Source organism: Grammomys surdaster, unplaced genomic scaffold (genome assembly GCF_004785775.1).
Source record: "Grammomys surdaster isolate TR1022 unplaced genomic scaffold, NIH_TR_1.0 125789, whole genome shotgun sequence".
Lineage (NCBI taxonomy): Eukaryota > Metazoa > Chordata > Mammalia > Rodentia > Muridae > Grammomys > Grammomys surdaster.
The window spans coordinates 3,403,131-3,430,051 of record NW_021620620.1 but is presented as its reverse complement, the minus strand read 5'-3'; the positions used below and the strand labels follow the sequence as shown (position 1 = coordinate 3,430,051).

General features: G+C 49.2%; 1 protein-coding gene across 2 annotated transcripts in view; it reads left to right on the top strand.

Annotated features, from left to right (window-relative positions):
- Window positions 1–26,921, top strand: part of Arhgap22 (Rho GTPase activating protein 22) — a 151,843-nt gene that overhangs the window by 100,953 nt on the left and 23,969 nt on the right. The window contains exons 1-2 of one of the 2 annotated variants that reach the window (XM_028789101.1): window positions 17,677–17,819; window positions 24,712–24,840. In XM_028789101.1, coding sequence (XP_028644934.1) covers window positions 17,768–17,819; window positions 24,712–24,840 — 181 coding nt within the window. In that variant the 5' untranslated portion in view covers window positions 17,677–17,767. Of the gene's footprint in view, window positions 1–17,676; window positions 17,820–24,711; window positions 24,889–26,921 lie in introns of those variants that run through there. The other variant, XM_028789100.1, reaches the window with a different exon arrangement.

The window sequence follows — 26,921 nt, the reverse complement described above, 5'->3', positions numbered from 1 at the left end:
AGGGAGGGAGGGAGGGAGGGAGGAAGGAAGGAAGGAAGGAAGGAAGGAAGGAAGGAAGGAAAGCAGGCAGGCAGGCTTGCTTGTCTGTCGCTCTCAGAATATGCAATAAGTCCTGTTCATCTGCAAAGCATATTTTAGGCTCGGATAAGGGGAAAGTATGGACCTGTCAAACAGTGTGAAGGACTCTTGCTCAAGTGATTCTTATTCCAAAGAAGTCCAGGTTTCTTCCAGTTTGGGGTGGCCCACAACATGACAGAACAGACCTGACCACAGAAGTTTAGACAGGACCCGGCACCCAGACCTGCAGCCAGAGCCAAATGGAAACCATCTAGATTGTGCTGTTACCACTGTACTACTGCAACCATTTTCCTTAGCATTTGATTTTAAAAAGAAAAATGAAGGAATGTTGCTTGTGGGTCTTCATGCTTGGGGGCCCGGGCAGAGAGCCAACTTAGCCAGGGCAACAATGGGATTCCAGGGGAGGGGCTTGCAACTTGCTTTCTGCAGGCAGGTCAGAGTCCAAAAGCAAGGATTTTGTGGGGGCGGGGCCTAGGTAGGTCTCTTTGGTCTTTTCTGACCCCTTCTCTGTAAACAAGGTTTGTGTGAGTCTCTCTCCCTCAGGGGCAAGGATAGATCTGCAAAGACTTGCTTAGGGCAAGTCATGTGTTCAATGAGCACCCTAGAAGGAACCCTGGGGCATCTCTTGCTTGTTAGGCTTATCAAGAACTGTAGACCACCCCCCATCCTTGGCTATGCCCATCCCAGCGAGGAGAAGCCTTACCTGGCAGTGTTACCTTACTGGCCTCTACCTCAAGAGATGGGCAGGAGCTGGAAGTAGGGACCCAATGTGGAATGCTTTCACAGAGGTTCTCTCCATGGAAATAAATGGGGCTGGCTATGTGTAGGATTATAGAATGCCAGGATGGGCAGCCAGGCAGTGCCCAGCAGGAGGAGGAAACCCATGCAGCTAGAAAAAGAGTCCATGGCTCAAGAAAGGCTTCTATTTTCCTCCTCTTCTTCTTCCTCCTCTTCCTCCTCCTCCTCTTCCTCCTCTTCCTCCTCCTCCTCTTCCTCCTCTTCCTCTTCCTCCTCTTCCTCTTCTTCCTCTTCCTCATCCTCCTCCTCTCCCTCTTCCTCCTTCCCCTCCTCCTCCTCTCCCTCCTCTTCCTCTCTCCTCCTCCTCTCCCTCTTCCTCTTCTTCTTCCTTTTCTTCCTCTTCCTCCTCTTCCTCCTCTTTCTCTTCCTCCTCCTCTTCTTCCTCCTCTCCCTCCTCCTTCTCCTCTTCATCTTCCTCTCCCCCCTCCTCCTCCTCTTCCTCCTCCTCCTCCTTCTTCTTCTCCTTGAGACAAAATCTCACTATGTAGTTCTGACTGCCTTGAACTAACCATATAGACCAGGCTGTCCTCAAACTCACAGAGATCCACCTGCTTCTGCCTCCTAAGTGCTAGGATTAAAGGCATGAGATGCCATGGCCTGCTCGACTTGGCTTCTTAATGTAAAAATCTCCAAATGTTTTTACACACTCTTGACTCAGTTAATACATTTGAATACATATGGCCCATCTGATGAAGTGCTGGGCAGTTCGGCTCACTGTTTCAAGTGAGTTCTGCAATCAGTGAAAGAAGTGGACTGTTACATGGTCAAATAACCTGAGACACCATCATTTATCAAGGTTTTGAAGGTTTATTCTGGAAGGCCATCTCAGGGCCTTTGACACCTTTGTGTAGCTGTGTGTTGGGTGGACTGTGGGTCTAGCTTCTAGACTTGTCTCCAGGGAAACTGCTTTGCACAGAGCCTCGTGGTGCACATACCACTGGATACACGTTAAGAATTTCTGCTTTAGATATTAAGCTCAGTTGCCATAGCAGTAACTCAGCAAGTTTTTTTCCCCAAGGCTGTGTGTGTGTGTGTGTGTGTGTGTGTGAGCTAGTCACTTGAGAAGATTTGGACTCTTAACTCAAAATGTATGTGTATTTGCTTTTTAGAAAATATTGTTTTTAAAAAAAAGAAAAGGAAGAAGCCAGACATGATGCTCAAACCTGTGGTCTCAGAATTTGGTAAACTGAAGCAGGAAATTTGAATACTGTAGATTCAAGTCCAGGGTGGACTACACAGTGAGACTCTGTCTCAGAACACACATACACACACACACACACACACACACACACACACACGTCCTTTTACTCAGAGAAGTACTTTAGTTACTGACATTTCACTAGTCCAACAGCTAAGACAACTGTTGTTCTCAGTGATTTCATTCTTGGGTGTTCCTGAACCTCAATTTTTGCAACAGAGAATTTTAACAGATTGTCCATGTGTGACACTGTGTTGGAAGAAGTAGAAAAATTCCAGTAATCTGAATGGAATCTAGCAAAGAGAGCCTCAAAACTTCCCCTAGTGCCCGAGTCTGGTTTAACAGCAGTATCCTTGTGGCTTTAAACCCCAGCTCTCCGTTGTTAAGAGGCTATTGGCTGCATGAGTTCAGTGCATAGTGAGTGTGGGGCATTGCTGCGGGCCTTCTTGGTGTGATGCTGGTGATGTCTGTATGACTGGGTGCTGCAGAAGAGTCAGGCCTGGGCCCCAGGTGCTCCCAGAGAAATGAGAGTTGGTGCTGTAGGGTCTGTTCTGCAGAAGTCACGTGTCCCTGAGCAGAGGGCAGAGGTACTTGCTGTGAACACTGAGGCACCTGTGAGATTTCATCCTTTCTGGGAGTGTTTCTGGATACATCTGTGTGTAGGGCTATGGGGCATGTTTATCCAGTTCTTCAGTGTTGCATACTTGCTTAGGACTGAGGGATAGAAGAAGAAGATGCCCTGGTATCAAGTCCATGCTGGATCTAGGCTGAGTAGCTGCAAGAGAGCAGAGTGCAGGGCTGTAAAACCAGCTGCTGCTGGTCCTGCTGCTGCTTCATCTCCTGTTCCTTCTGGGGCTTTTGGCACCTCACTCTTCCTCTGGTCAGAAGCCCTCCCTGCTCACAGACACCCTCACTCCCTTCTCCCTGTGGCTCCTTCTGTCACTAGAAATCTGCCTAAGTCCCTAACAGAACGCACATCAGCCCATCACCACCACAGATCTTGTGCCCACTTTGAGCTCTTTGGGATCTATCCATCATTCTGTTTTCCTCCTAGCACCCAGGGCCTGCCTGATCCTAGCTGCCTCTTTTCTGCCATTTGTCCCCCACATTCTTGATAGCCTCCAGTCTAGCTGGACCAATACGCACCTGATGGTGGAATCCAAGCACCTGATGACCCCTAAGCCCCTTCTGTCCTACCTTATTGCTGGTGGCTGCACCCTTTCATCTGTGTCTGTTCGACTGACCCTCGTGCCTGGTTCACTCCATTTGCTCTGGCCTCTCCTACTTCTATCTCTCCAGGACTCTGAGGACTAAGAGGTTGTAGACACGAAGCCACTGACTCTCCTCTGAAGCACCCATCACAACCAGCGAGTGCAGAGCCCCTCTCCAGAGCTCAGCAGGAGACCTTCACACCCACAGGCCCTCTGCAGAGTTGCTGGCTCTCTCTTCTTCATTTCCCATAGTGGAAGGGTGTGTGCTCTGAGATCGGATTCCCTGAGCACCTTCTTTCTTGTCGCTTCTAGGTTGGTCACCTTACACCTGTTCTAATTTGCTGCCCAAGCACTGTCCCATCAGTAGACTTGGTCACATGTGTCCCTCCTCAGACCTGCCTCACAGTCTCTTGTCTACCGAAAAATCTCAGCTCCTTAGTCTGGTAACCAGCTTGGCCGACCCCATTGCCTAAATCTCTCAGGCCCCTACACACTCTTATGCCCTCAGCCAGCCTGAGAAAGATTAAGCCCCAGCAGGTAGCCTGCACCCAAAGCTGTCTCTAAGCCCCTGGTCTGCAGGCATCATTCACTTCGTTCTTCAGGAGTAGGGTTGTCTGATTGGCTGTCCCCAGTGGTCGTCTCTTGTTGCCTCTGTAAGCTGGCACTGGACCTATCTGTTTTGTGAACACTGGAAAGCAGAGTATAGGCAGGCAAGGTGACACTTTGGCTCCCCACTGGTAGGGCTCAGTGTATGACTCTGGCTACCCAGCAGATCCCAGGGGCAGATTGTTTGAAAGAGTCCTGCCCACACTGCCAACAGTGAGCTCTAGGGATGGGCATTGGAGGCCAGAGGCTGGGGCGGCTTGTGTTCAGCTCAGCTTCAGAGGCAGTGGAACAGGGTGTGGGCAGAGGAGAGGCTGTGAATGATGGCCAGAAGGTCAGAGCCTCGTGGTTCTGGTGACTGTAGAGGTTACAGGGCCCACAGCATCCTGCCTGTGGCTTGGGTTTTGTGCAGGGCCCACTGTGCTTCTGAGAAGTGTTCTCTGTCACCTCTTCCCTATTCAAGTGTCCCCGGGCAGCAGCCTTGTGGGTTCCTTAAAACAGGGACTGGCCTCAGGCAGAGCAGAGGCTTTGGTTCCATTTCTTAGCCAGGCTAGCCCTCCCCTCCCCGAGCCTCTTCATCCCCCACCTACACTTAGGATGCACACCAGGCTCAAGGGGCTTCAGAAAGCCTAGTGATTTTCTCAGCTCTTCCCTTTTCTAGCTGGGCTACAATGCAGAACCTCAGTGGGCATCTGGGAAGAGAGACCAGCAATCTCCGGTGATCTCCCAGGCCCACGGCAGCTGGAGCTCCAGACCATTCTCTTGAGAAAGCTCAGAACTGCTCTCTGCTCCCAGCAGTGGACAGCAACAGGCCCGGTTCCATCTTCCCTTCTTAGACAAGAGCAAAAGCGGTCTGGTTAGGATGGGGGTCCAAGATCTGGGTTGGGTGAGTGGCCTTCCTTTGAGCTTGCATAAAAAGCAGAACTTTTTGCTTCTTTCAAGATTTTCTTGTCTTCGGACCGCTCCCCTGTGCATTTGTCAGGGGTGAAGCCCAGTCTGCCATCCCTATAGTCTTGAGATTCTTAGATAAGTGTTTTTCAGCAAATTTGTAGTGCTTTGAACCATTATCTGTATCTTTTCTGTCTCTTCCTACCGCCATGTTCCCCGGAGCCCACAGCATGTGTCTATTGGTACCCTTAATTACATATCATCAGTTTTAAAGTTCTGCTGTTTATTTTAATTCGTGTTTTAAAAAGTATTTCCCTCAGACTGGGTATCTTCAGTTTCTCTCAAATATGTGTTGAGGTCCTATACTAAATTATCACATTTTTGAACCTTGGAATTTCTATTTGATTCTTTTTTATAGTTTACATCTCTCTGTCACTATTGTACAATCAGTGATGCATCATTATAGGCAGCCCCCCCCCCACAACCCCCTTTTTTGGCACTCTCTCACTATGTCGCTCTGACCACTGGCCTCGAACTCACAGCCATCTGCCTGCCTGCTGGGATTAAAGCTGTGTGTGTGGCGCCCAGAGGTGTCTTTAATTTCTTTGAGTGTATTTACAATGTCTGTCTAGCAAAATTAGAGCTGGTCAAGGGTAGTTTCTGTAGATTAATTTCCGTGCATGGCCCATATTTTGTTTCTTACAGTAATGTTTACTGAAAACTAGACACGGAAGATACAGTGGCAAATTCACAGCTTCAGCACGGTGGCTTGTGACTCTGTCTTAAGTGTCACTTCTTGCTCGGGAAGGGACACATATGGCCACATTGAACGGGAATACGCAAAGTGCCCTGTGGATATTTCTTTCCCCCAGATGATCTTAAAACTTAAAAAAATGTATAACTTCTTTTAAAGCTTTGGCTAAAGGCTGTTTTCTCCAGTTTGTATCACAGCTGTATCGTTAAAGAATTTCTTCTGATAGCTGGGCAGTGGTGCACACCTTTAAACCCAGCACTTGGGAGGCAGAGGCAGGCAGATCTCTGAATTGAGGCCAGCCTGGTCTACAGAGTGAATTCCAGGATAGCCAGGGCTACAGAGAAACCCTGTCCCTGAGTAGGGATTAGGGGTGGAAAAATTACTTCTAACTCTTTTTAACAAGTGTCCTGAAAGTAGGGTAAGCTAGGAGTCAGGTTAAATAGTGGCAGTGCTTTGTCCAGGGAGGGGATTTTTTTTTAGGGAATCCAGAGCAGGTCAGATTACAACAGTGTTTTGGGGATGGGACTTTTTGAGAAGCTAATTCCTACCGAGGTGCATGAGCAAGTATTCAGTTCCTGTGAACAGGGCCTGGTCCCTCTTACCTAAGCTTTACCTGGAGATGTTAATGGTGAGTTAAGCAACCCAAGGGCTTATGTTCAGGGGTGTAGAGAAACACCGGACGATCATGCGGCTGGGCTCTGGATCCAACTCTGCTGGCAGACAGCTTACTTCTTTGAGTCCAAGAGGCAATAGCTTTGTCTGTAAGCAGACTTCCCACAGCCTCACCAACTGCGTTGAGATCTGAATTAGTATCTGCATAATGGTGGTGCTGGCACCTCGAAAATGCCCGGTGATAGAAATGATCCTTACCGACGTACCTTTCTTTACACATCAGTAACACAGATGACACTGTGTGCCAGGCTCTGACCAAAGGCACTTCACATGTAGGAAGTGATCCACTCCCTATGCAACCCTGATATGATTTTCTCTTTAGAGATGAGGAAGCAAGCATAGTTTCCCACCAGAGGCCACTCAAAGCTGCAATTCCCACCCAGCTGCTTGTCTCTCCGCTGAACCCCTGTCACTGTGGCTTTGCAGACAGCAGTGAGGTCTAGAGCATGGGGAGAAGAGCAATGCAGGCCTTTACTGATGAAACCCGAGCTGGGTGGAGGTGGCGCAGGCCTTTAATCTCAGCACTTGGGAGGCAGACTCAAGCAGATCCCTGTGAGTTCAAGGCCAGCCTGGTCTACAGAGGGCTGCACAGAGAAACCCAGTCTTGGAATTAAAAAAGAAAGAAAGAGGGAGGGAAGGAGCGAGGGAGGGAGGGAGAGAGACTTGAAACACAAGGGCGGGGGTGTTCCTGGTTATATACAGTTTGGAAGGAGTTGAAGGTCTGGCAGAGACAATCAGCTTCTCCTTTGGCTTCTACAGCCAGGGTCTCTCTAGTCTCTGTCGGGCTTCTGTCCTTGAATGAGTCCCCCTGTGGTGTTACTGTTACAAGCCTGTTCTCCAGTCTGCTCTAGCTGAGGGCTGGTTGGGAATACATGGGCTGCTGTGATGCTGGCCCCTGGAAATCCAGATGTAGAAGCCACAGCACCAACACTGTGCAGGTGTCAAGCCAGGCCATGCAGATACAGTGCCCTTACTCAGGCTCCATCATGTTCCTTAGGACTTTGATAGGCTTGATTATCATCAGTGACATCATAGTGTGCCCGCCCCCTTGCCAGCCAGCCCAGCATATTTCCGAGTTGGGCGTGGTGACTGTCAGGGAACCTCCTTAAGTGATTTTTCTAAATAATTAAACTTATAAAATCACAGATTTTACATGTGTGGGTGCTTAGCCTGTACATATGTATGTACACTGTATGGTATGTGTACGTATGTATGTGCACTGTATGTGTATGTACATATGTATGTACACTGTATGTATGTATACTGTATGGTATGTGTACGTATGTATGTGCACTGTATGTGTATGTACACTGTATGTATGTGCACTGTATGTATATGTATGCATGTACACTGTATGTATGTGTGCATATGCATGTGAACTGTATGTATGTGTACATATGCATGTGCACTGTATGTGTATGTACATATATATGTACACTATGTGTACATACGTATGTACACTGTATATGTATGTATGTACACTATGTGTACATATGCATGTACACTGTATGTATGTGTACATATGCATGTGCACTGTATGTGTGCTTTATGCCCATGGAAGTCAGAGGAGAACTGAACCTATTCTCTGCAAGCTCCATGCCATCTCTCCATCCCTGTGAGGGCAATTCTTATTTCAGACTTTTTCCAAGTGTAAGAGGACAAAGCAGGACTTAGACCAAAGCCTCAGTTTACACTTTGCTTCTGGCCAAGCCTACTCTTTTAACCATCCATCACTTGCAGGCTCCCAGCGTCCTGCTCACTGGACCTCCACAGCCCGAAGTGTGTAGACTCTATGGTGTCATGAGGAATTCCCATGATGCCTGCCGGTTCTCAGCAGTTCAGGCATGTTTCGGGCATGCTTCAGGCATGAGAGGTGAATGGTCTCACCTGGGGAGGGGAAAGGCTGCCTCCGCTGAGGGCTGGCTGTGTCTCACATCCTACACCCTGAACTTCCTTCCTCAGCTTCCCCCGGCTGTGAAGGGACTAGACTTCAAGGTTCTCAGAGGTGACTGACTGAACTTCCAGGCCTGTGTATTATCTCAGGAGTGCAACCTGTGACTTTCCCTCTGCCTGACTCTAACATCCAGCTCGTTACTGCCCCTCCAGGGCTCCAGAATAAACTTCTGGAAAGATTGCAGTTTAATAGCCCTTGTTTGCCAGGACAGTAGGCCTTTGAGGTTTCTCTGGCTACCTAATAAAATGGTGTCTGAGGAAATCTCAAGGCACCCTTCCTTCCTTCCTGTGCCCCTCCCCCATGACCCACAGGGCAGCTTCAGAGCCTGGAAATCCCTGGAGATCTGGCGAGGTGATGCCCAAGGGATGTCACCCAGACAGGGAGCCACACCTCCCAATAAACTCCTAGGCAGCCCTGGGAGCATTGGGCAGTGTGGCTGGGGTCACCCTGCATCCGCCGACTCCCTGTGAGGCCCTATTGTCTGGCTGGAGCTCTGGGCGGCTGCCCTGGTTGGTGACATTCATAAGCCAGGCTCTGAAGCCCATTCTGAAGGAGCTATTTGTAGAATCTTCTTAAAATACTACAGCAGTGCCATTGACAGAGCGTCTGCCCAGCATGAACAGTGAAGGCCAGAACAAAGCGCCCCTGTGCCTGCAGCCATCAGGACCTCACCAGGGCACCCTGCCCCCATCCTGGGTGCCCTGAGACCAGGCCCCAGGGTCCACTGAGAGACCCTGGATTCTAGTGTGTCCTGATCAAAACCTGTGGCTGAGGGAGCCACAGGGGTGGAATATAGCTCCATCTAAGAGGAACACTGGGCTCCTTTAGTGTCCTCAGAAGACACCTTCTCCATCTCCCTGTGCTCAGCCCTGACATCAGACCTAAAATGCAGCTTGCACAAGTGACAGGTGGTCAGAGACTCAGGAGGACAAAGCCTTTAGCATCTAACATCAAAGGCTCTGCCCTGCCTGGCTCCTGATTGTGGGTGCCCAGTTCTATCATCAGACAGGTAGTGCCCCCACCAGTGGCCCCGTCCCTGTCTCAAGCAGCCCCACCAGCATTTTCCAGAGCACGGTGACCAGGTTTCCCCATCAGGAACTCACAAATAGGCACCCATCATTACCAGACACACTATTAGTGAGTCTTAGGCTGAGACAAGCTGAGCAGAGCCTAAGAGCCTTCTATGCAAATAGACCATGAACTGAACCCTCCCCCATGGTTCTGGCTTCCTCTCTGTCCTCTTTTAGTTGCCTGGTGGGACCTCCGGTACTCGGTCAAGACACTAATAGATACACTGGGTATTTTAGGGCTGGATCCCCAGGTCTTCCTGTCCTTTCTTGGGGAACCCTAAGTTACACAGAAAACCACCTAAAGGAGCTGGTTTAGGTCCTCTGAGGACAAGAACCCAAAGTGTATGCAGGATGGCAAGCGAGCCTCTCTCTGGCAGAAAATGCTTGGCAATCAGGACCCAAAAGCAGCTATGCCAGCCAAGATCTCCGTGGGTTCTTGGGTGCATTTGTCTCTGCCAGGCCCCTGACTGATTCCCAATAATAGCTGGTCAGGAAGGACATGGGCCCTACCTGGCTAGTGGTGAGGTGTTGACACACACAGGGCCTACCTGGCAGTGTTTGTCTGCTGGGACGAGGAGCAGCAAGAATTAGACAGCAATGGTAGTTTGGGATTCTCAACAACAAAAAAAGCCTGTATCCATGTAAACAGGAGTCGTCGCCTTTGAGTCTCACCTCGTGTAGAAGGTAGGTGGCCCTGGGAAGCAGGCACCCTCCAGGACAGGCAGCTCAGCACCGCTCACTGGTTACAGATCTCAGGCAAGGACTATCTCTGCTGCCGCTTCACCATCGCTATGGTGAGATCCCCGATGCTTGGTTCAGAGTAGCTGTGGGGAAGCGATGAGCCTTGTGTCTAGCTGAACAGTGCCTGTCCCTGTTCCGTCCCAGCCTTAAGTGACTTGTGAAGTAACTGGCAGTTTCTATGGACCCACTCACCAGCACTGACCCCACTTGAGGTCCCACTCTCAGCTGGACCTTGTGTCATCCTGGTCTCCTCAGAACATCCACGAGGCGACTGTCCTATACGAGGTTACAGCCTATGGCCCCTGTGTGATAGAGGACTTGGTGTGAAAGCCTGGTAGGAAAGAGACTCATTGCTCTGCACACTTTGAACAGTAGGTGTTTTGTTGGTTGTGTTCTTCACTTTGCTTCAAAGGTGTGCCCTCTGAACCCTTTTTTTTCCCTTGGTGTCGGCTGTCACTTCTGTGGTTGTCGGTATGTAGCCTGAATCTGTGACTGTGTTTGTGTCTGTGCAGTAGCTGGCTAATGTAGCTATCCAGCCTGCCCTTGGGATTGTTGGCCTCTGTTAGGTCTTGGGGTTGCCACACTCACCCAGCTTTTATATAGATTTTGGAGGGGAAGGGGTCTGAACACCAGTCTTCATGTTACTTCTCCAGCATATTCAATCCATTTTTAAATGATCTGGTCTAATCCAGCATATTGGGCATAGTAGGTAATGCACACCTTTAATCCCAGCACCTGGGAGGCAAAGGCAAGCCTGCTCTAAGCTGGCACATTAGAAGAGTGTATCATGAGAGGAAGTGTGCCCAGAAGCACCTTTAGCAGTCAGTTCATTTCCTGCTTTATCTCCCATTCATTGCTTCTCCTTCTCCCATAGCAGATAGTTAAAGTTGGGGGAAGCTACTTCTGGATAGTCAGGTGTTGCTGTGGCATTTATTGATGGTGGGACAGGTGGTAGGTAACTGATTGGCTCTGCTAGTATGGTCCTCACACTGAGATTAGCCACTGTGATGGAAAACCTTGGGAGTCAGGTCACACTGAAGGGACGTTCCCTAGGCCGGTACCCAGCCCCACACATGGCTGGGCCTGAGGGCAGGAAGCCTGAAGGTCTGGAGCTTTGCTTTCAATCCTGTGAGCCTTGCTGAAGGCTCACCACTGAATAGAGTCAGATATTCCTATTGTCGGGACAGCTGAGGCAGTTTCCTTCTGTAGGAAGTAGAAAGATAAGGCAGTCCTCAAAATGACTGTGAGACCTGCTAGGCACTCCTTGAATAACTCAGGATACCATTCATATAGTCTGTTATATAAATGGTTACCTCTAGAGGGCGCTATATTAGACTGCAAGGCTGCTTTCTGGAGTTGTACTAGCGAGTAGTCCTAGATATTAGAACGTGTGGTTAAACTTGCTGGCACTAGCAAAAGGACTTCTTACTTGTCTTGTTGTGCATCTGGCCTCCGGGATGGAGATAGACTATAAAAATACAGAAGCAAAACTATTTGGTTTAAAAGTCAGTGTGGGAAATGTGCCAGGTAAAGCCCTATGTCCCTCAAAGCTGTGGGAGGCGCAGAGAGAAAGGGCCTTGGTGAGAGGTGCGCCATGACACTGCCAAGCCAGAGTGCAGTGTCTGTATGCCCAGCCAGAGAGGGGCAGGCCTGAGGTCAGCTGTCCGCAGAGCCCCCTCAGGGGCCTGGCCACACACTACTCTGCTGTGTGTCATGTCATTGTCCCCTGGAATCGCATCCACTGAACCCTCCTCTCCAGCTGAACTGTCTTCAGCCCTTTAGTGGCTTCTCGGCCCTCTCAGCCCATCCCCTCTCCACCCTGGGCTGGAAGAGGTCAGATGCTGTTTAGTCTGCAATCCCCTTCCCCCACCTTAGGTTTTCTATAAGAAACTGGCTGGGCCAGCCAGGTTTCTTCCCCCAGGAGTCCAAGGTATAGGGTTGTGGGATTTGGCTGTGGGCCTCAACAGGAGTTGACTTTATCTCCATGATAAAGGGCCAGGGTAGAGGTGGAACTTGAGGCCTCTGGTCCTGCCCCTTCCCACTGGGTACTAAAGAACTGTTGTCTGCTGCCTACCCTTAATTTGCCTTCGTAAGCAAGTTCTCTGGTCTGCAGCCTGCTTGTTTATCACGGATGGCCTGCTGAGGACCCATATTGGGTCTTATTATTTTGTGTCCCCAGGTCCAGTGTAATGCCGGTCTATCTGGGCACCATTACTCAAACACTGCTGTGAAGACATACAGCAGTCACTGGTGGTATCCAATAACCAGGATCTAACTTCAGTTCCTTAGGGTGACAGGGTCCCAGGATGAGGGCCTGAGACCAGACTGCTGGGATGTGCACATGGAGTTCTGGGGAGGCCTAGTGGTAGGGTTTGGCTTAAGGCTATGGTTATTAAGCTTGCTGGGCCTGTCTCCATTGTTGGGATCCTTGAAGAGCAAAGGGAATTGAGGCGCTTCCAGAATTAGTCAGTGATTTTATTTACTCTCATACATAACGTCTAGAGACAAAACATGCAGGGCACAGTGGGGCTTGGGACCTCTCTTCTCACTCACAGGACCCTCCTGAATATCTAGGCTTCACTCGTACCTAGCCTGGAGTGCCCCTCTGCCCAGGCTGGTCAAGGCTCGTAGGCTACTCTGACCCAGAACTTTCTGATAGGTTATTTCTCTGGCTGTGAAATGAGTGAATTCAACTCAGATTAGAATATATTGAAGGCAGGTTTATTAGGAAGCTGCTCTCAGGCTAGTTCGCTGTCCCCAAATACCAAGTTCAGGAAAGTCACCATGGGGGGAGGGGATGGGTGCAAGAGGGAAAAGAGAGAAAGGGGTGTGTGTAGGGAGAGAAAAGAAGAGGAGAAGGAGGAGGGGGGGAAGTGGAGGAAAAGGAGGAGGAGGAAGAGGAGGAAGAAGAGGAAAAGGAGGAAGAGAAAGAAGAGGAGGAGGAGGAGGAGGAGGAAGGAAGAGGACAGGGAGAGGAGGAGATAGAGAAAGAAAGGAAAATGTCTGGATTATATAGGGAAGAGCCTCTGGGGAAAGAGCAGCTCAGCCCCTGGGCTGGAAAGTTCAAGGTTAGGGGGGCAGGGTATGCCAGGTAGGGACTGAAGGATGCTCGGAAAACCTGGAGGCCAGGTCTGCTTTGATATGAACCTCAATCCCTTGTCCCCAGGGTCCAAAACTTTCCTACCCTTAGTTCCTGGGCAGCTTCTGTGGTCCAGTCAAGAGAGCCACCCACCCTTCTGTCCTGTGCACCTGCAGCACACACCATCCACCTCTCAGCCCCCACACCCTCCTCCCTGCTCTCCTCAGTGCAGGGTATCAGAAGCATTTCTACCTGATCTCCCTGGGATGCCACCTTCTCAGCTCAGGGCCCTTTCTCTGGCCATGGGGTTCCTGTGCTTTCGTTTGAGAAGCAGTGTCCCCGGTTCCCCACTGGAACTCATAACTCTGTCCTGTAGGAGAGTGCCTGGCTCACTGTATGCATCAGGCATGCCCTGCAGACCACTCTGAGTCCCACTGTAGCAGCTGCCCGGCATTTCTGGTTGGGCCAGCTCTCCAGGGAGGGGCAGTCAGAACATCAGGACCATCCTTGGTGGTTGATAGTTAAGGCTATGAGTACCCACTTATCCCACCGCTGGCTGGATACCAAGCAGGGGCCAGCCAGCCCCTGGGTGGGCCTCTCCCTTCTTCAGGCCTCCTTGGGACAACTTCCACGTGGGGACTCGCTCAGGCTTTGATATAAGAACTCAGATCAAGGTAAATAATTAGGGGTGTAGGTGTCTTTCTCAGTTACAAAAGGAAGTCCTTGTGAGTTCTCCTTCTCTAATAGCCCTTCCTGGGGCACCTGCCTGAAGTAAAGTGCTCTAAATGGTACACAGAGGGGGATCAGAGTGCATCTGACAGGGTCTGTGGCAGGGTTAGACCGAAGCGGGAGCTCGGAGTTTGCTTGCCTCGTGGGCCTGGGAAAATCACAGTGTCTCCATGGCACTGGGGCCAGGGGTGGGGTGGCAAATATGGCAGCATGCTTATAGAGTGGCTTAGCAGGGCATGCTGCATGAGCAGGCTGGTAGCTTGGTGGTATGGTTGTCATGACAGCTGCAGCCTTTAGAGCCCTGGTTAATCTCGGAGACTGACATCAGTTTATGTCCCTAGCACATGGCAAAATGTCCACCATATACTAGAACTTCAGTAACTACATGTAGAATTAAAAATAGAGGGGCAGGAGTCCTGCTCTTCCAGACTAGCTGGATTCCATTTCCCCAGCCCCTTCATTGTGGCTCACAATTGTCTGTTAACGCCAGTTCCAGGGGTATCTGGTGCCCTCTTCTGGCCTCTCTGGGTACTGCATGCACCATGCAAATAGTACACAGACATGCATGTAAGTGAAGCACCCATACACAGGAAATAAAAGTAAACACATGTTTTTAACAAGGGGTGGGTGAAGTGGGAAATTTAAAGGAATCTGAAGGAGAAGTGAAGATACTTGAGCTGGGCTTGAATGAGTAGGAGTTGACCAGGGGAGCAGATAGGAAATGGGGCTGGATGTGCAGAGAGAAGTCTTGGACTGAACGAGCCTGGAAGTGCACAGATACCCCAGGGACAAACAGACACAGGATGATGTGGGGGAGTGGATGTTGAGACTGCAAAAGTGGTCTCAGTTCAAACAGGATGTGTGTTGGAGTCAGGGTTATGTAGAGGCCATGTCTGGGGTTCCCACTGGGGAGGGAAGGTCTGACTTATATTTCAGAGGTAGGTTTTTACCTAGTCAGGTGCTGGTACCACTTCTGTAATTACCCATGGGAGAAAGGTCACAGCCTCTTTCTCAAGGGTGCCAGCTGGGGCAAGGCCACACCCAAGGCAGAGTCAAACATCCCCCAGGCCCCAAGGAAATCCCCAGGGAGATCCTGAAAGAGTGAGTTTGCCCTGTTGATGGGCAGGGAGGCTCCTGGGAGCACAATGGCCTTTGCAAGAGCAGGGCTGGCCCAGCTTCCCCAAGGCCAACCATACTAGCAATGGCCTTTTACAAGAAAGAGAAAGTCTTTATATGGAAACCCTTTACAGTCTCTAGAGAGGTCAGTTTCTCCTCCCCTGCTTCCAGACTTTTCCCTCATTTCCAGAAACAAGCCTCGGTCTCTGTGTCCTGATGTCCTTTGCTGAAGTAAGCAGACTTATACCCTGACTTGAAGCAAGTCATCTTCTAAGGCAGACGATGGCCTGATTCTCACTGTGTGAACCATCCCGTGTGCCCCGAGCAACGTCACCGCCTTGTGTTGTTGATTATCTGAAGATAATGTATTTAAGACCCTGGGTTCAAACAACTGTAGGTTGAAAAAATTCCCATGAGAGATAGGTCCTGATTAGAACATGAGCAGCCATCCCTAAATAACAGCTACTTTCAGAGTGTCACCGTAGATCTGGTACAACAGCAGTCTAGAGAGGATGTGTGCAAGTTGTATGCAAATACTGGGTTGTTTTATAAAGGAGGCCTGAGGCCTTACAGTCTGGTATCCGTGGGTGGCCATGGAACTGGATCCCAGCAGGTAGAGATGACTCATTCTTTAACTTACTCGGCCAGAGAGAGTAGGAGTTTATCTGCTTTCAGATGATGGATGTATTCTCTTGGCAGACCTGCAGTAACCATGTGTACAAAGCCAGAAGCCAGTTTCCAATGGAGTAAAGTCTGTAGACAGGAAGGAACATGTTGTAGTTGGGCAGGAGGGTCACTCTCTGGCAGAGGCCCCCCTGCAGGGAGGCTTCGAAGGGAGAGGAAGGCCAAGGCCAAATGGCTGATGGGTAAACAGACAGACAGAGGAGAGGTGCCAGAGGGCTGCACCCCTCCAGAGCTGGTTCCATTGTCAGCAGCCATGCACAGGAATGTCTTGCTCTTGTCAGCTACGTTTCTTCTGAAGGGATGGATGGTGTCATGAGGAGGTTGGCGTCATGAGGAGGTTGGCAAATAAATGGTGTCTTGCTATGTCCCTGTTCACCAAAGCCTGGTGCCAGTTTCCCTGCCATAGTTGTTCGAGAAGTGTCTCTTGACGGGCCCAGTGGCACAGGTTGTGCTGGACAATTTTGCCAACTTGGCACAAGCAAAAGTCATCTGAGAGGAGAGAAGCTTAATTAAGGAAATGCTTCTATAGGAGGAGGCTATAGGCAAGCCTGTAGTGGTTCTCAACCTGTGAGTCTCACAGGACATGTATCAGATATCCTGCAAATCAGATATTTACATTATGATTTATAACAGTAGCAAAGTTACAGTTATGAAGTAGCCATGAAACAATTTTCTGCTTGTAGGTCACCACAACATGAGGAACTGTATTAAAGGGTCACAGAGTTAGGAAGGGTCACAGCCATGGCTGTAGGCCTTTTCTTACTTAGTGATTGATGAGGGAGGGCGCACCTATTGTGAGCGATGCCATCCCTGGGCTGGTGGTCCTGTGTTCTATAAGAAAGCAGGCTGAGCAAGCCATGGGGAAAAAGCCAGTAAGCAGCATCCATCCATGGCTTCTGCATCAGCTCCTGCCTCCAGGTTCTTACCTTGCTTGAGTTCCTGTCCTGACTTTCTTCCACAATGAACAGTGCTGTGGAAGTGTAAGCAGAATAAACCCTATCCTCACCAACTTGCTTTTGGCCGTGGTGCTTCATCACAGCAGTGGTATCCCTGACTAACACACAGGTCCTGAGCTCATGTCCTGAGAGAATGATGCTGGAGGGGAACAGGCAAGGCTGGACCAGCGAGCTAGCTCTTGCTTCCTTTGTCTCAGGCACTGGGAAACATCATCAGCATGGTGACTTCTTTCTTGGAAAGAATCCAATTAAGTTCAGGTCCTGGTTCTGTCCTTCCCAGAGACAGAACTCACCTGGCACTTTGGCTCTCTTATTTGTGACAGCCTGAGGGGGAGGTAAGAGAACACAAGTGAGAAGCCAGCCTGGACAAGTTATGAGTTCGAATCCAGTTCAGATAACGGACATAATGAGACCCTTTCTCAAAAAAAAAAACCTAACAGCAAAGCAAAACAAACAAACAAACAAACAAACAAACAAAAAGCCTAAAAGAAGGGCTGGAGAGATGGCTCAGGGCTTAAGAACACTGACTGCTCTTCCAGAGGACCCGTGTTCAATTCCTTGTGCCCACATAGCAGCAGCTCACAACTGTCTGTAACTCCAATTCTAGGAGATCTGACACCTTCACAGTCATATATGCAGGCAAAACACCAATGCACATAAAATAAAAATAAGTAAATCTTTTTTTAAAAAAAGCCTAAAAAGGATCAGAAATATAAGGTAAGCCGCTCGCACCCAGGTATGCAGTAAGCTCTGTGTGTGTCTGGCTTCTACCCCATGTTCCTTCATGGGCAAAAACTGCCAGAGACAGCAGCCTTCAGCTTGGAGCCCTGTCCCTAGCACATCTCCCTATGCTGGCACAAAGGTGGATGAATGCTTGGCATTATAGCTGACCGAAGTCAGGGAACTTGCTATGCTCGTGACTAGAATGCGGGCCAGGGAGCCAGATGCAGAACAACCTGCTGTGTGATTTCCACAGGGCCTCCTTCCGTCTCACTCCAGAAGCTATGTTCTCTGGGAAGTGCCCTTGGGGATCCCCCTCCCTGGACATTCCCAGCTTTCAGGTCCCACAAAAATGCAGAAGTTCCCCAGGAGAGACAAAAGACCCCAGCTTAGTTCTCTCAGTTTATACTGCTTTGCAGCTAGTCGAAGAAGCTGCCTGCGCTGTACCTGTCTGCCGCCCCAGGCTTAGCTGCACCCAGTCTCCATTTTCTCACTGGTCCTTCCACTCACCTCACCATGCCTTTCTGTCCCACCAAGTATCTGAAGAGGAACAGGCACCTGCCCAGGGGTAAGTGGACAGCCAGGATCCTAGGTGCCTGGGAACCTGGAGAGTCACCCTTCAAGGGCAGGTGGTATTTGCTGCCTCCATGAGAAATGAGGGAAAGAGGGAAGACCCACAGGCAGCTTCAGCCTGGTGCAGATTGGCACATGGGTAGCTGAGGCTGCCCCCTGGGGATTCTGTGTGGGTCACGGCCCACAGCTGGCCGTTCCACACACCAGCAGATTGTCTGTCTGCAGTGGGGACTGTGAGCCTTTCAGTCACCTTATCACTGACTTAACAGTCTACTGCTCTTGTCCCCCTTTTGTGCTTCCTGTGTCCTGTGTGTCCCCTCTCTATGTCAGCTTCCTCCCAGTGCTTTAAGTGGCATAAAACACAGACAAAGGGACTGAGCTGGCAAGTAGCACATGTGTCACGTGAACAGATGCTGCGTGTGTTTGACTCTAGTAGATGCTATGGGACAATGAGGGCTGGCAAGGAGCATGGGTATGGTTGGAGATGAGAAGTCATCAAAGATGCTTCAAGGTGACATTCACAGAGAGACGCAAATGGAGTGAGGGACAAACCATGCCAGTGTCTGAGAGAGCAGCTCTCCAGGCACCGGACAGAGAAAGGGCAGATGCTGCCCACGAAACAGAGACCAAACTTGAGAGAGGTCACACGCAAAGAGGGGGACAACCAGGGACAGTGGAGCAGGAGTCGGAGGCCACACCCTGATGACAGTAGCAAGATCATGACTGGTGCGGGGGCTTCTGGGAAGACTGACCAGGGTGTCAGGCTGCTTTCAGTCTTAGCTGCATCACTGTGGCTTCTGTACTGGGAATAGATTTAAGGAACCAAAAAGAGAGTTGCCTGGACATGATGCCAGTTAAGAATGAGTGTGACCTCAACCAGGTTGACAGTGAAAAGCGATACCAATTTGAACACACATTGAAAGATAAGCCGATGGGATTTACTGACAAGAGATGTGAGACTGGAGAGGAAGGTGTGTCTGTTTTCAACCCGAGGAGCTGCAAGTGGGAGTTGCCCTCAGCCACGAAGACGAAGACGGCAAAGCCAGATCTAGGATGTGATTGGTCCTTGTCTGGAGAGTGATGAGTTTGGAAGTCACAGCATACAAACAGCACTGAAAGCCTTGTATGACGCCAGTGAGCCCCCCTGTGTAGACAAGTAAATGCTTGTCCCCCTGAGCCAGCCTCCTCTCTCTCTTCTTTTTAAACTAATCTGTGTGGTCACTATATAGAACGTGAGTCTATGTAGGGCCAAGGAGGGAAGGGTGCAGGTCCCCGCAGCCTTGGCTTTCTGACACTGATTCGAGCAGGTTTGGTAGAACAGCAGGGATCCCTCCTGGACATTCCACACAATGCCTGTGTAATATCACATAGCCGTGAAGTTAAACGCTAGGTTAGACTCAGTGTAGACCTGATAGATCTCTATCAATGAGTTCCAACGCAAGGCAGTTTTGCATCCCCCAGGAGCATCTGTCAGAATGTGAAGGCATTTGTTGTCCTCACAGCCTAGGAGGTCAGGAGAGGGCCGCAAATGCCATTTGTACCGAGACTGACCCTGCTTTCCTTGTATTTGACTGGATGTGATAATAAAAGTGAACACTTGGGGTTGTGTCTAGCTAAGGTGCTAAGCCAAGCTGATATTCCATTTCCTCCTCCTGATTTCACTTTCCCCACCTTGAAGGTGTGTGACTCCGGTGCTTGGGGGATTGTTAAGTCCACGTGCCGCACACAAGTTGAAAGCTGATCCCTGAATGACATGGCCATCAGTGCCCAGGATGTGTGATGGAGCGCTGACAATATAGTGACCACACAGATTAGTTTAAAAGGATGAGGAGAGAGGAGGATGGCTCAGGGGGACAAGCACTTGTTGTCCAACTCTGACAATCTGAGTTCAGTCCCTAGAACTCATACACACAGAGAGACACACATAATAATAATAATAATAATAATAATAACAATAATAACGGGGCTTGATAGATGGCTCAGTGCTAGAGATCATTTGTTGTTTTTGTGGAAGACCCACGGCAGGACCCTGGAGGCAGGAGCTGAAGCAGAGGCCATGGAGGGGTGCTGCTCACTGGCTTGTTCCTCATGGCTCACTCAGCTTGTTTATATGTATCCAACTGAGAACCACCTGCCTACAGGATAGCACACACACCCTCGTCAGCTGGCCCCTTTCATATCCATCATTACTCAAGAAACTGCCCTACATGCAATCCAGATGGATGCAGTTTCTCAATTGGTGTTCCTCATTTCAGATATCTATAGCTTATGTCAAGTTGACTTAATACTAACCTGGACAGTGACTCTTGTCATTCCAATTCCAGGGCATCAGGTACCCTCTTCAGGTCTCTGGATAATACATGCACACAGTGCACATACATACATGTAAGCAAGACACCTGTAAAATAGCAGTAAACAACACTTTTAAAATGTAATAAAAATGTTTAAAAACAGGGAAGAAACAGCAATGAAGCTGCATACACACAGTGAGTGGGCCCACGGTTGCGATTGGTCCTCTGCTTGCTGCTTTGTGTCCAGTATTAAGTTCTTTCTGAGTCCTGGCTTCTGCATGTATAAGATGCTCTTAGTGATAGTCCTTCCCGTGGTGTCAGTGAGGGCTGTGTGTGCCTGGGAATGTTAAGGCCTCCTACAAGTGTCCCATGTCATAGGTCCCTTGGAGGCAGTGCTGTGACTGTTGCTTCCAAACATGAAGCAACAGAGACCAATTTACTAGCTATGAAAACAACATTGCCTCAACACGTGTGTTTGAAACCGTGTTGTCAAGATGTCGGACATCATATAATGAAGGGCCTTTGAGCCAGGAGCTGAAAACAAAGCAGACTGTCCATATGCCTTAGTTGACTTCCTTAAGGGAGTTTCCGGACTGTGATACAGGAAAGGGACACACCGATCAATGGAGCCCAGTGGCCTCCACGGGTAGAGACAACACAGCTGAGAGTCTGGGAGATCAAAGCTTGCAGGGTGATGTATGAAAGGATGAAAGAGCTGTGCAGAGACAATGCATGCATTGGATCTCCCTGTGTACCTGTCACCACAAGCATTTGAGGAAACCACCCAAGACTGAGCAAAGAAGGACTTGAGGTTGTCAAGTCCACCCCAACAAAGGATGGATTGGTACTAGTTCCCATCTGTCAGTCTTGAAAGCCACACAACCATGAGACACTGGGTGGATTATACAGCAAACTTTCCCTCTGTAGGGGAACCATGAGCCCTCTAGGTCCACCTAGGAAACTCCCGTCATGAACTTAACTTTATCTCAGAGGGAGGCTCAAGAATATTTATAGGAATATAAAGCCCTAGCACCCAACCATTGAAAATCCACAGTGCTGGGCACCTACTCAAACATCAGGAATGTGAAGAGGCAGGAAGGTAAAACTCAGAAGGAGAGGAAAAGTCAAGCAGCTGAAAACAACCCAGAAATGACAGGTATATTAAGGTCAACCAACTGAGACATTAGAACAGGGTTTTTTGTTTAACAGCTAAATTTAATGTATCCTAAGAGTTCAGTGGAGACATGAGATACATATAAATACTAATGTGGAAAGGCCAAATCATAGTTCCTGAGAGCAAGCCTTCAATGTACACATTGAAAGAAAAAGCCCAAGTGGATGAATGAACAGGGGCCATGAAAGGTTGGTGAGCTTAAAGCATTAGCAACTGTGTGTGTTTGCTGTCATTTGAGGGGTTTGTTTGTTTGGGGGACAGGCTCCTACTGCCGGAAAGTTTGTAGGCCTGAGCTGCTTCATGCCTGTGAACCCCCTGCCTCAGCCTTCAGAGTGCTAGGATTATGGGTGTGTGTAGTTATGCCTTTGTAGTTATTTTCTCCCAGTGCTGTGACAAGTCACCACGAAATCAGTGGCTTAAATGACAGTTTGATTTGTGTGATGTCTGTGGTTCTGGAGGTTGCAAGTCTGGTTTAAGTCCGGGGATCACAGGGATGTGCCTTGGGGAAGCTGTAGGAGATAGACCAGCTTCTCACCCACTCCTACATGCTGCCAGGGTCCTCCGCTCCTGGCCTTTCTATACCTTCGAGGCTGGCCACCATGATTGATCAGGTCACGTTTTATATGTCAATTTTTGTACTGTACCCAATTTTGCCTCTGGTTTCTCCTTTACTTTTAAAGTCCATTACAACTGTACTGGAGCAATTAGAAATTTAGATTCCACTGACAAAATTGTTACTCTTCTGTGATGTAGCCTAACCTATGCACGGATTCCAGAGACGAGAATGGAAGTGTCTTATTGAGGGGACATTATTCCACTGTAACACTACCCAAAGATAAGTATATAGAGAAAACCAGCATTTAACACAAGCATCTCATCAGTGGACTGTGGGAAAGCCCCCATGTTTAATTCACAAGTAAGTGGAGTCACTGAGGAGCAAAGGGAAGAACAGACACGTTGCTTTATGCTTTTTTACCCAAGTTTTATGAACACTACAAACTCATAAATCTAAGCAGTTCAATAAACCCCATACACAAGGAACAGGAGGAATCACATGGCGGCACGTCACAATTTAATGACTCAAAGGCAATGAAGTAGGAATAGAAAACAAGGGTACTGGCAAGATGACGTGCAGGTGAGTGGGCTCTACAGCAACTTCCTCAAAACAGGCAGAAGGAAACAGTCAACCTGATGTCTTATTCCATGACACAAAAGCATGACTCCATCCCACTGTCCAGAGATTCAGAGCTAGTCACCAATAGTTGCATAAGACAAGGGATGCCAGAGGAAGGGTGACAGGCAGTGGTGACAATATCACGTGAGACCTGGATTCTACAGAGAGACACATGTACAGACATGTATGTGTCCTTCCCTTATAACTTAAATAAAAAGATGCTGGCTGGTTGAGTGGAGACAGTGTGGAGTACTGTGGGATATACAGTGTTGTTGAACAACAAGTTGTGAGACAGGAAAGACAATGATGGAAACACTCTTGACAAGTCCTACAGGCATGTCTAACCTTTTACCAAAATTGTTATCTACAAATGTATTGATTCATAGTCACAGCTTTCCTTGGACATACACATGGGCCTCAAGTGGTGCAATGTCTTCAGTGTAGACAGTGGTAACTAAAGATGCCTATACTGTAGTCTCTACAGTGATCACAGCTGTGTGGTGGGAGACGGGGAGAAAGAGCTTTGCCAATAAGCAATGTAAGAGATGGAATGGATTCATCAAAATAGCAAAATAGAGGTTGAGATATGGCTCACCACCTAAGAGCGCTCACAGCTATCCCACAGGATCCAAGCTTGGTTCCCAGCACCAAATTGGACCACTTACAAATGGCTGTAACTCAGCTCCATGGAACCCAACACCTTCTGGCCTCTAAGGGAACCTGCATTCATGTTATACATACACAGACCAATAGACAGACATACAGACAGACACACACACACACACACACACACACACACACACGCGCGCGCGCGCGCACGTACGCACGCATGCACACATGCACACACACACACATCACACCACAAGAACCACAGACAAGCATGAAGAGAAAAGAAAATTTTCCCCTCATGAAGAGAAAAGAAAAATTATCAACAACATACAAAATTAACAAGGAGCAGATGCTCCAGGAGTGTAAGGCTGGTTTAGTATTTAGAAATCCATCAATGTGCTGTGTGGTTCTCACTCCCAGGAATGATGTGCTTGCAGGCAAAGTATTTCATTATACTGTGCCAGTTTCCATGTCTGTAAAGTAGGAAGGGTGGGCTAAGGGTATAGGTAGCTCAGGTGTAATGTAGTTAGAGACCCAGACTCTTCATAGTATACATTGTTTTTACTTATTTTTATTTTTATGTGCATTTGTGTTTTGTCTACATGTATGTCTGTGTGATAGTATTGTATCTTAGAGTTACAGATAGTGTGAGCTGCCATGTGGGTGGTGGGAATTGCATCTGGGTCCTCTGGAAGAGCAGGCAGTGCTCTTAACTGCTGAGCCATCTCTCCAGTCCCTCACCACATACTTGTAACAGCACTGCGTTCAGTCCTTGTGAGGGTAGGCAGAGGGTGGCTGTGTGCTCAGCAGAACTGTTCTGGAACTTTCCAGTGTTCAGGAAACATCTGTTCCCATCTGGGCTCCTCCCCTGGGCCATAGTCCAGCGATCCAGTCCAGGGCTACCAATGCTCTCCGCCTACCTCCTCCTGTCATTTGGAACAGGATTGTCTTTCAGACTCATCCCCAGCACATAGTCCTGGTTAGGATCCTAAATAAGTGCAATGTTTTGGGAATGTGGAAGGTGGGGAAATCATTCTTTAAACTCTTTTAAATTGCCCAGAGCGCTCAGCATAATGGTTTTTAGAATATCAGAGTGATGAACTCGGTTGCAGAGGTCAACCTGGGTGCCCGAGGAGATGCCCCATTTGAGCGAGCTCTAATTCTCCTCCCCGCCTTTTAGTATAGCCTCAAGTAGACAACTCCTGAACACCAGCTCAGATGTAATATCCGGCCAATGTAACCTTGATACTTATAAAGAATCTGGTGTGTGTGGTGTTCAGTTACACGAAGGGTAGAGTGCACAGCGAGTAGTACACACAGTGGGTAACTGATTTCAGCAAAACACACGGAAGCTGCAATGGGGACTGAACTTCGAGTTGCCCTAGAAAAGGCGTGTTTCCCCTCGTGATGTCCTGTGATGCTTTTGATGATTTTCTGTTTTAATACGGGAACAAATGAACACATTTAAACAAACTGACATGAGGACAAGGGAGAAAAGAAACACCAGAAAGTGTCCCCATGTGGAAAGAGACTGGATGCAAACCGGAAGCAAGAACTGAGCTCCGGGGTGCCAGGAGGGGACCTGCTGTGCTGTCCTGCATTGGAACTCTGAAGTAAGCCCTGTCTCCCTGTCTTGCAGGTGGTCCCGCAGAGCGGGAGAAAGTGCCGGCCAACCCCGAGGCGCTCCTGCTCATGGCCAGCTCCCAGCGTGATATGGAGGACTGGGTGCAGGCCATCCGGCGTGTCATCTGGGCCCCGCTGGGCGGAGGTACTTCCCGTAGCTCGCATGTCCACCCTGTAAAACCCTTGTCTGCAGGTAATCTTGTCCTCTTGACCTGGGCCACAAGTTTCCTCTCACTTGGGACTTGCTGGGTACATCCTGCATGTCTGATGGCAGCTTGGTCCTTCTGTTCATGTTCTTGAAGTCATACCTCCTGCCTAGTGCTTAGCCCCTTGGCAGGGGACTCGAGTCTCCTAATAGAGGCCCGTGGCCTTTGCTTGCTTGTCTCCTTGCTTCTAGATACCCTGCTGAATGCTGAATGGTCTTCTTACAGGGTGCAGGTGGATCACAGGCTGCCCTGTGCTCATACCCAGTGTGTCTGTCTTCCCCCTTCCCTTTTTCTAGGCCTCCCTGACATACTGGATCCCAACCCTGGCCGCCATGCCCACTTCCCGTCCTTGATCTACTGTTTACTTATTGCTCATTCAAAACATTCCATGACTGGTACCAGATACCTGGTCTGTGCCAGGCACTTGGGAATTCAGTGGTGAACAAAGCCGGTGTTACCCCTGACCCCCATGCCCTGCTGTGGGCCACAGGCATCTATAGGCAAGACAGACAAACATACACATCTGAAAGTGCTTAAGAGCAAGAGCTGCAGAGGAGCAAAAGGCCTAGGGATGGGAAGAGGAAGACAGAGGGAGGGCCTGGGTGAGATCGGTGTCTGGGTAGTAAGTGGGCATGGCAGGCAGTGTTTGGACTTCATCATGAATGCAATGGATCCCCAGGTATAATTGTAAGCAGGAAACAGATAGGACTTGACTTAGATTGATCTTCTTGCTTTGTTTTTCAAGACAGGGTTTCTCTGTATAGCCCTTGCTGTCCTGGAACTCACCCTGTAGACCAGGCTGGCCTCACATTCAGAGATCCACCTACCTCTGCCTCCTGAGTGCTAGGGTTAAGGGCATGCACCACCACTACTCGGTTTGACTTAGATTGAAAGTCTTTTAGTCATCATGTAAGGAGTGGGCTGCAAAGACAAGAGTGGCCACAGCAGGCTGGGACAGGATGGGACAAACAGTGATGGGGAGATGGCTGGGGTAGCCAGCTGCAGAAGCTTCTGGGCTTTGCTCAGACCTAGACTTAGAGGAAAGAAGGGAGTGCTGACTGCAGACATGTGGCTGTCTTTATAGGTTGGTGTCTATCTGAAGTCATTCTCAGAGTATTCTTGATAGTGTCACCTCAAGTCCCTGCTGAGCTTTCCAACAGGGTGGTTCTAGCCAAGTTGTGAACATCCTCTCTGTAGCATTTGTCAGGCAGAAACAGAGCCTCACCTGTGGGAGTTCCAAGCCCATATCTGGATCTGAGGTGTCTTGTGCTCTCTGCTTCTTACCTCAACCACTCTCCTCTTCTACTGCTGGCTACGTCCTGCTTGATCTCCTTCACCAAGCTGCCAACCCCTGTGTAGAAGAGCAAATGTAATGTTAGAAGTTAACATTGCTCCCTGGGGCCTCACTGGGATGGCAGCTGGCTTGACCCACAAACCATTTAGTAGGCTGCGAAGACCAGAACCACCCAGAGACAGCCTCTGTAGCCACAAAGGACCTCCTTTTGTGCCAGAACATTGAAAGTGAAGCCAAGGAACAGAGCAGACAGCTCATGTTTTGTCTGCGGCTCATAAGAGTTGTGAGCATCAGAGGGAGCTTAGAGGAAAAAGAAATGATCTATCTGTACTGTGTAGATCAAAGGACATGCATTCTGTAAGAGTCGGTCGAGAGGCTGGAAGGAGGAGAGTGATTAGGGAGCAGGTGTCTGTAATATTCGAACCTATCATGGGATTCCCAACTCAGTTAGGCAGAGGTAAGCCAGTAGGAAATGACCATGGCTCAAATTGGCACTTTGCAAAGAAGCAGTCCTCACAGTCTGTGAGCATGATGAGTGGGCTTTAGCTCGATGGTCACCAAAGACACGTGAATTCACCACATGTTACATCTATGCAGCACCCAATTCTTGCACGTTCCAGCAGGGAAGTTGCTTGGAGGTATCTGGCAAAGTTACTATGGTGGAACACAGGAACCAGCATTTCCCCGGGGAGGTGGGTCCCATGCAGACATGTGTGCACAGTTCTT